Source organism: Oratosquilla oratoria, chromosome 12, assembly GCF_046742065.1.
Source record: "Oratosquilla oratoria isolate Oo_2021 chromosome 12, ASM4674206v1, whole genome shotgun sequence".
NCBI lineage: Eukaryota > Metazoa > Arthropoda > Malacostraca > Stomatopoda > Squillidae > Oratosquilla > Oratosquilla oratoria.
The window spans coordinates 19,124,498-19,134,497 of NC_134788.1; the positions used below are offsets into that span (position 1 = coordinate 19,124,498).

The 10,000-nt window shown below is 42.0% G+C and overlaps 1 protein-coding gene across 2 annotated transcripts in view; it reads left to right on the forward strand.

The window, feature by feature from the left end:
• The window catches only part of LOC143031052 (BTB/POZ domain-containing protein 6-like), a 246,509-nt gene that overhangs the window by 217,812 nt on the left and 18,697 nt on the right, over positions 1–10,000 (forward strand). For both annotated transcript variants that reach the window (XM_076194428.1, XM_076194429.1), the window contains exons 2-3: positions 4,498–4,655; positions 4,769–5,005. In XM_076194428.1, coding sequence (XP_076050543.1) covers positions 4,518–4,655; positions 4,769–5,005 — 375 coding nt within the window. In that variant the 5' untranslated portion in view covers positions 4,498–4,517. The remainder of the gene's footprint in view (positions 1–4,497; positions 4,656–4,768; positions 5,006–10,000) is intronic.

Genomic DNA, 10,000 nt, shown 5'->3' on the forward strand with positions numbered 1-10,000 from the left:
TAGGGAGTTGCTGAATGTGAAGGAGGATAGGGAAGGAAAGATAGCTGCAGTGGGAAATACGAAGAAAATGAGAGTGATGAGTGAGGAGAATGGAGGAGAAATAAGGAAGGATGAGGTGAAGGCAGTTGTAAAGATGATGAAAGCAGGTAAGGCACCTGGTCTGGATGGATGTCATGCAGAATGTCTGAAAAAGGGAGGTTCAGTGATGGTGGACTGGTTGGTGAGATTATTTAATGTTTGCTGGAGAGAGGGTAGAGTACCGGAGGACTGGAGTAGTGCCTGTATAGTTCCTCTTTACAAGGGAAAAGGGGACAAGTGTGAATGTAGTAATTTCAGAGGGATTAGCCTGTTGAGTGTAGTAGGGAAGGCTTATGGGAGAATCTTAATTGAGAGGATTAGGAGAGGAACAGAAGGAGTAATTGGTGAGGAACAGTGTGGATTTAGGACGGGTAGAGGTTGTGTAGATCAGATCTTTGTGGTAAGACAGATATGTGAGAAAGCTATAGGAAAGGGGAAGGATGTTTTTTTGGCTTTTATGGATTTGGAAAAGGCTTATGATAGGGTAGACAGAAAGGCACTGTGGGAGGTTATGCAGATTTATGGGATAGGAGGAAAGCTTTTGGGAGCTGTCAAGAGTTTTTATGTGAGTAGTAGAGCATGTGTTAGGATTGGAAATGGAGAGAGTGAGTGGTTTGAAGTAAAGGTGGGACTTCGTCAAGGATGCGTTATGTCGCCCTGGCTGTTCAACTTATACATGGATGGGGTGGTGCGAGAGGTGAATGCTAGGGTAGTGAGTCAGGGATTGGAGATGGTTAAAGAAAATGGAGATAAGTGGGAGGTGAGCCAGCTGTTGTTTGCGGACGACACTGCGCTTGTGGCAGGGTCAGAGGAGGGATTGAGGAAGCTGGTGGCAGAGTTTGGGAGAGTATGTGATAGAAGAAAGCTAAAGATAAATGAGGGTAAAAGTAAGGTGATGAGATGTACATGGGGTGAAAGTGGCAGTAGACTGGAAGTGAACATTAAGGGAGAGCGACTGGAGGAAGTGGATAGTTTTAGATACTTGGGTGCAAGTGTAGCAGGAAAAGGTGGAGTGAAGGTGGAGGTAGAATGTAGATTGAGAGAAGCGAGTAAATGCTTTGGTGGTTTAAAGAGTGTAATGAGAAATAGACATTTGGGAATGGATGCGAAGAGGAGACTGTATGAAGGAGTTATTGTGCCAACAGCACTGTATGGGGCAGAAACGTGGAACATAAGAGAAGAAGAGAGAAGGAGTTTGAATGTGTTTGAGATGAGGTGTCTGAGAAGTATGGTGGGGGTTACTAGGCTAGATAGAGTGAGAAATGAGGAGGTGAGGAGGAGAACAGGGGTGAAAAAGGATTTGGGAGATAGGGTTGATGAAAGAATATTAGGATGGTTTGGACACATGGAAAGAATGAGTGAAGAAAGACTAGTAAAAGAGGTATGGAAGGCAGATGTGGAGGGAGTGAACATGAGGGGACGTCCTAGGAAGAGGTGGATGGATGGGGTGAAGGGGGCTTTGGGGAAGAGGGGAATGTCTGTTGAGGAAGGAAGGGAGAGGACGGAAGACAGAGGTGAGTGGAGAATGGTTGTATATGGATGATGTTGTGACTGCATGAGGAGGAATGGGCGGGGGGTGGGGGGTGGGGGGTAGTATGTGTGAGTAAATTTTGACGCAGCCCGAAGGGATTTCTCCCCGTCCTCTCCTTGTATGCAAAGGGGGACGGAGAGGGGGGGTCGCCGATTAAATGAAGCGGCCTTGCTGTGGATGTACTGTGTCTTGCGACACTGCTTCTGACCCAGGGCGGTGGGCAGGGTGCAGGGATGACCCGTCATCCAGGAGGTGCTCAGATGAGAGGAAGGGTGGGAGGGGTGTGGAGTGTATTTAGGGATGAAATGGGTGGGAGTGTTTTTATGCCTTTCCCTTTTTGGCTACCTCCCTTGGAGGGGGGAAAAAGCCTTGGTATATGTATGGAAAGAAATTAAGAGAGGAAGAGGAGGCGAATCAAATAGAGAAGAAAAGGTAAAAGGTGCAGATGGAGAGATGATAATGGAAGAGAAGGCAGTATGGGGAAGATGGGCAGAATATTTTAGGGAGTTGCTAAATGTGAAGGAGGACAGGGAGGGAAAGATAGCTGCAGTGGGAAATGCTAAGAAAATGAGTGATGAGTGAGGAAAATGGAGGAGAAATAAGGAAGGATGAAGTGAAGGCAGTTGTTAAGATGATGAAAGCAGATAAGGCACCTGGTCTGGTTGTGTTGATCAGATTTTTGTGGTAAGACAAATATGTGAGAAAGCTATAGGAAAGGGAAAGGATGTTTTTGGGGCTTTTATGGATCTGGAAAGGGTAGACATGAAGGCACTGTGGGAGGTTATGCGGATATACGGGATAGGAGGAAAGTTTCTAGGAGCGGTCAAGAGTTTTTATGAGAGTAGTAGAGCATGTGTAAGGAGATGGAGAGAGTGAGTGGTTCGAGGTAAAGGTGAGACTTCGTCATGGGTGCGTTATGTCGTCCTGGCTGTTCAACTTATACATGGATGGGGTAGTGCGAGAGGTAAATGCAAGGATGGTGGGTCAGGGACTGGAGATGGTTAAAGAAAATGGAGAAAAATAGGTGAGCCAGCTGTTGTTTGCGGACGACACTGCGCTTGTAGCAGGATCAGAGGAGGGATTGAGGAAGTTGGTGACAGAGTTTGGGAGAGTGTGTAAAAGAAGAATGCTGAAGATAAATGTGGGTAAAAGTAAGGTGATGAGATGTACATGGGGTGAAAGTGGCAGTAGACTGGAAGTGAACATTAAGGGAGAGCGACTGGAGGAAGTGGATAGTATTAGATACTTGGGTGCAAATGTGGCAGGAAAAGGTGGAGTGGAGGTGGAGGTAGAATGTAGATTGAGAGCGGCGAGTAAATGCCTTGGTGGATTAAAAAGTGTAATGAGAAATAGACATTTGGGAATGGATGCTAAGAGGAGACTGTATGAAGGAGTGATTGTGCCAACAGCACTGTACGGGGCAGAAACATGAAACATGAGAGAGGAAGAGAGAAGGAGTTTGAATGTGTTTGAGATGAGGTGTCTGAGAAGTATGATGGGGGTTACTAGGCTGGATAGAGTGAGAAATGAGGAGGTGAGGAGGAGAACAGGGGTGGAAAGGGAGCTGGGAGATAGGGTTGATGAAAGAGTATTAGGATGGTTTGGACACATGGAAAGAATGAGTGAAGAAAGACTAGTAAAAGAGGTATGGAAGGCAGATTTGGAGGGAGTGAGCATGAGGGAATGTCCTAGAATGAGATGGATGGATGGGGTGAAAGGGGCTTTGGGGAAGAGGGGAATGTCTGTTGAGGAAGGACGGGAGAGGACAGAAGACAGGGGTGAATGGAGAATGGTTGTATATGGATGATGCTGTGATATATGAGGTGGAATGGGCTGGGGATGCGGGGTGAGGTAGAATGTGTGAGTAAAATTTAACGCAGCCCGAAGGGATTTCTCCCCGTCTTCTCCTTTTATGCAATGGGGGGACGGAGAGGGGGGGTCGCCGATTTAATGAAGCGGCCTTGCTGTGGATGTGCTGTGTCTTGCGACACTGCTTCTAACCCAGGGCAGTGGACAAGGTGCAGGGATGACCCGTCATCCAGGAGGTGCTAAAATAAGAGGGAGGGTGGAGGGGTATGGAGTGTATTCAGGGATGAAATGGGTGGGAATAATTTCATGCTTTTTTTCTTTTTGGCTACCTCCCTTGTAAAGGGGAAGAGGCCTTGGTATATGTATGTATGTATGTATATATATCATATATGATTTTTTTTTTCGCATCCGACCTAGATATGGATCAAAAGGTCTCCTGTCGGTATGCTCCGCCTTTGTAATCCTTTGTAATATATACATATATATATGTATATATATATATATATATATATATATATATATATATATATATATAAATGCAAGGACTTGAATCTTGCAGTGGAGCCTATTTCCATCTGACACAATGACACACAACTTGTGTGTATATATATATATATATATATATATATATATATATATATATATATATATATATATATATATACATATTGATTTAAACTATGACAAACAAATGTAACTGAAGGCGGAGGAAGTATACGAGGAATAATGTGTGTGTGTGCGCGTGCGTGCATGCATGTATAGCATTCATATAGTTGTTGACCTTTTGGTAACATTTTCAAGTTTTTAAATAGTTACGTGTATTTTTCCTTTAAGAGGCTGAGAGTGAATTAGGTTTCCATAATCTTTCGTTTATTTAAACATTTCGTCATTAATAATAAATCATCATGATTAACGTTATAGTGTGTACATTGAATAGGTACACACTATAAGAAAAATGCAAATGATACGAGACAATAAATAAGAAACTTCTCATTTATTGTCTATAATAGGGAGGGAGACTGCCACTGACCGACCGAGCACCTTCGTTAACGCACAGCTAAACCAGTTGACATTTCCAGGCAGCAACTGAAGAGTTAACATGGTCGAAACGGGAACCTTGGGCGGCCAGCCATGGCAGATGGTCTTGAATGGCAACATGGAATGCTTGAAGTACTTGTATACCTCGGGCGAGTACAGCGACTTGGACATCGTCCTTCCAGAAGGGGTTTGCATCAAGGTAAGTGTGGATTTTCGCCTTGAACATCTTGCACTCCTTGACCAGGGTGGTTGGTGCTTTCACGCGTGTTACCCCCCGAGGAAGGCTTTGGAAGTAATGCACGACTCCCTCAGGCCCACAGACTCATCCTGTCCATGAAGTCGCCCGTGTTCGGCGCCATGTTGATGGGACCCATGGCTACTACCGGTAAGCAGCTCAACCTGCCAGAGGATCCCCATGAGATCTTCCGGAAGCTTTTGGATCACACGTACCTGGACCGGATGGACCTGGAGTCTGTTGAAGAGGCTCTCGAGGTGTACGCCCTAGCTCACAAGTACCTGATGGAATCTGCAAGAAAATTTTGTCTGCAGGTATGGGGAATCCATTTGCCCTAGTTATCCTATCTGATCTTTCTCGGATTATCTGAGTGCTTTCTCTACAAGTTTCGTTTTGTTGAATTGCTCCATTCATCAAAAAAAAAAAAAAAAAAAAAAAAAAAAAAAAAAAAAAAAATCAGTAGTTACAATGGCGATAAGCGTGAAATGGGTTCGTCCCGGTCCTTACCCCATACCACTGGTGGGCTGGTCCTTGAGTAAAACAGGAATTCGGATCGCCGAATTAAGTGATCTTCCTTCCCACGGGAATCAGTTTGATTCCAGGTTTCAAGGATTTTATAGCCTCTGTGGTGTAGTGGTCCAGGCCACCGTACAGGTAATCTACGGATAGCCGAGTACAGCGGGTTCGAACCCTGCATGCAACTGTCATAAAAATAATCGGTTTGATGTCGCTGCCATTAGCGTATTACTCTCATAGTTACAATGGCGATAAGCGTGAAAGGGGTTCGTCCCGGTCCTTACCCCATACCACTGGTGGGCTGGTCCTTGAGTAAAACAGGAATTCGGATCGCCGAATTAAGTGATCTTCCTTCCCTCGGGAATCAGTTCGATTCCTGGTTTCAAGGATTTTATAGCCTCTGTGGTGTAGTGGTCTAAGGCACCGTACAGGTAATCTACGGATAGCCGAGTATAGCGGGTTCGAACCCTGCATGCAACTGTCATAAAAATTATCGATATATACATACATATATATATATATATATATACATATATAAATGTATATATATAAATACATATAAATATATGTATATGTATGTATGTATATATATATATATATATATATACATCTATACATGTATATATACACATATATGTATATATATATTGATATATATACATATATATATGTATATATACATATATACATGTATACATATGCGTAAATAACCACTAAGAAAAGTAAACTAACGAAGCAGAGTGCTTTCGTATAATTACATTTTCAGTGCTGATACAAAGAAGTATCAGCACTGAAATGTAATTATACGAAAGCGCTCTGTTTCGTTTGTTTACTTTTCCTAGTGGTTACTTACGCATTTGTGAACACACGTTCCTAGTGTTTTTATTGCATGTATACATATATATATGTATATACATATATATAAATATATATATATATATATATATATATATATATGTGTAGTGTTAAATGCGACGGAAATCTCAGCGTTGATTATCTTTTTCTGAAGACTTTCAATTCTTCGAAAGAGGCGTTTTTCGTCCTTACTGAAGGAATGCAGGAATTCTCCGAAAGTGTAGGGCACAGAGACGAATAAAGTCGATTCTGTTATTTACTAGCAGAACGTTTTGGAACTCTTGTTACATTTTCAGCTGAATACAAGGGTTTTGATACATGGTTATAAACACAAAACACTAACATTGGGAAAGGTCAATACAATATTACTAAACATCTAAATACATGGCACTCCGTGGGAAGCCTTAACGGAGGCGTGGCAAATATCTCTACTGGAGGGAAGGGTCAGGAGATCACTACTCTGGATGTTTATTGAGTGTGATAAATCTTTTATATAAAGGGCTTCCAATAGTGAGAGGAGATAGGGGTCATCATTCTGGTCCAGGATTATGGTGCCTTTAACCAGAAGTTCTCTCGTCGGGGGGATTCCATGGTCGTGTAGGTAGTGGTTCTTGATGGATCCTGCTTGTAGGTGGCAAGTGAGGCGTCTGGAGAGGCGAGTAGTCGTCATTCCTACATAAGAAGTACGAGTTCCACAGTCCTCGTGTTGACATGTATGCATGTAGATGACGTTTCTCCTCTGGAGGGGCTCTGGGGGAGGAAAGGGGTTGTTTCTTAATAAAAGGTTGGAAGACTTCTTAGACTGGTAAATAGATATTTGTCTTCGGGTATCGGTTTTACATTGCGGCGGATGATATTCTTCATAACTCTTTCTTCAGTTTTATATGCTGATGTCATGTGGCTTTTGTAGAATAGTTTTATGGGTGTCTTGTTTGGGGCGTCGGTGTGGGGGTTATGTCCAAGGTACCATCGGTCAAATTCATCCTTGATGGCTTTCTCTACAAGGTAATTAGGAAAACCGTTGTTTACTAGAACTTGGGAAGTCCGTTCGAGATCGTGGTGAGCAGACGTCCAGTCTGAACAGTGGGTGAGATTTCCGTCGCATTTAACACTACATGCATTAGAGAAAGATTGCTGCCGAAATACACAAATATATATATATATATATATATATATATATATATATATATACATATATATATATATATATGTATATATATGTATATATATATGTGTGTGTGTGTGTATTACTTATATATATATGTGTGTGTGTATATATAAATAAATATATACATATGTATATATATATATATATATATATATATATATATATATATATGTCTGTATATATGTATCTTCTTCTTTTCCTGTTGACGTTTCCCATTTTCATATGGGGTCGCCGTTCCTCGCTAGTCGTTTCCACCTGTTTCGGTCCATCACCTGCTCCTCCTCCAGATGTTTCTCCTTAAGGTCCTCTCTCAGTCTGTCCTTCCAACGCAGCTTGGGTCTCCCTCGCCTGCATCTCCCCTGTACCTCCATCTCCATCATTCTCCTTCCCACGTAGTCTTCATCTCTTCTCTTCACATGGCCGAACCAATGTAATCTCCTTTCCTGCGCTTTCGCCGACGCCTCCACTACTTTCACAGTACCGCGAATCCTATCATTCTTTATCCTATCCAACCTCGTCACCCCACACATCCACCTCAACATCCTCATTTCTGCGACGTCCAGCTTCCTTTCTTGTACCTTTTTCAGTGCCCATGTCTCCGCTCCGTACAACAACGCTGGTCTCACTACTGTCTTGTACACCTTTCCTTTTACTCTGGCACTTATCTTTTTGTCACATAGCACACCTGATACTCTCCGCCAATTGTTCCACGCCAACTTGATCCTGTAGTCAACCTATTTTTCAAGATCTCCATCCTTCGCTACATAAGATCCTTCGGCAGTTTGTGGTCCTGCATGAAAAGGTCGCCTTCCTGAGTCACATTGCACTCCAGGTACTCCGTTTTCTGTCTGCTCACCTTCAGCCCATAGTCCTCTAATAAGCCTCTCCACAGCTCCAACCGCTCCTGTAGTTCTTCGCGACTCTCTGATACCAACACTATGTCATCTGCAAAGAGCATACTCCATGGTGCCTCTTTTGTCACCTCCTCCACCAACGCACCAATGATGAGGTTAAACAAATAGGGGCTAGCAGCTGACCCCTGGTGAAGCCCAGCTCCCACTGAGAAAGCCTCTGTGGTACCAGCTGCACTTCTCACTCTTGTCCTGGCATCCCTGTACATGTCTTGAGTCATCCTGACATGCTTCTCTTTCACTCCTTTCGACCTTGTACTCCTCCACACCTTACTTCTCAGAACTCAATCATAAGCTTTTCCCAAGTCAATAAATGTTAAGTGCAGACCTCTTTGCTTTCCTATATACTTTTCCATCATCTGTCTCAACGCAAATATTGCATCCATAGTTCCTCGACCTTTCATGACCCCAAACTGCTCACTTCAACCCTCGGTCTCCGCCCTCAAAGGTTTATCCATCACTCTTTCTAACAGTTTCATGGTGTGTGACGTAAACTCAATCCCTCTATAGTTAGCACAACTCTCCTCTCCTCTGTTCTTTCTTTGTCATAAGCTTTCTTCATCTCCTCTTTCTTCTCTGTTTTCTCTTTGCAGTTCGGGGACTACTATTACACAGGACGTGCGCACCCAGATCCCTGAGTACCGCTAATGGAGGCCATTGCTTTCTTTGTAACATAACATTTTATATTGGACAAACGTATCAGAACTAGGAACCTAACATTGTATATAGGAGAAATATATCAACTATTGACTTATTCATTGCAGTATAAGTTAATATAAACTTTTATAGGGAAATAAGACACTATAAGGCACTGTTATCCTTTGAAATGTCAATTTTAGCCGGACTTAACAGGCATTATTGTATGAGGTTAGTGGGCACCAGGGTTGGCGATTCTTTTTATCTTTTTAAAAATATAAGAAAATTGATTTTTTTTTTCAAATCAGATTTATTTGATAAATCGATTTTTTTTTTTATAGATTTTTAGATATTGTGGGATTGCTATCTCATATGCGATCTGATTGCTAAAGGACATTTTTAGCATATCAATACAAGGAGCAGTGTTATATAGACTTGCCATAAGTATACAAAGAAAGGTATAAGCCGTATGTGAGGACGGTATGCTCAGGTTCACTCGATTTCTCCAAGAGTTTTCTCATCTTGGTGATATTTGCTGCATTGTCTGTCACAACACTTCCAATGTGACAACCAAAATCTTGTTCAGCCTTCTTGATCGAATTTTGTACAAGTTATAGAAGATATTCAGCAGTGTGAGGTTTCTCTAATTTGTCTATTGTGTCAACTAAATAAATCTAACCAGTGGATGTTGTTAGAGAGACACATATCATGGGCTCATTATGGATGTTAGACTACCCATCAATTGAAAGACATACAGTTTCATTATTCAGGTCATCTGCACACTATTCATATTCCTTTTCATACACAAGATTCAAGTACTTATCAGCAATATCTTTTCTGGATGGAGGAATATAACCTGGCCTCAGGTTCTGAACCATCTTGAGAAACTGAGAATGCTGAACAAGACGAAATGTTGAATTTGTAACAAATATAATTCTTGCAACTTTTTTTGTCGAGATTTTCCTTTTGAGAGGCTGAGGATTTTATGATAAATCTGTCCAGAGATGTTGATGACTTTCTTTTAGATGAAAATGATTGAGCAGAAGTGGCGCCTGTGGAGGAATCTGATAGTGACCTATTTAATGGTGTAGTCAGGTTTGCAGATAATTCAAGTGGAGCCGATAGTGAAGGGATTGAAGCTGTTGATACAGATCCTGAAATGGAAACAGAACATTTTAGTATATTGCACAATTTATAAATGAATGAATACAGTGTGATTTAGG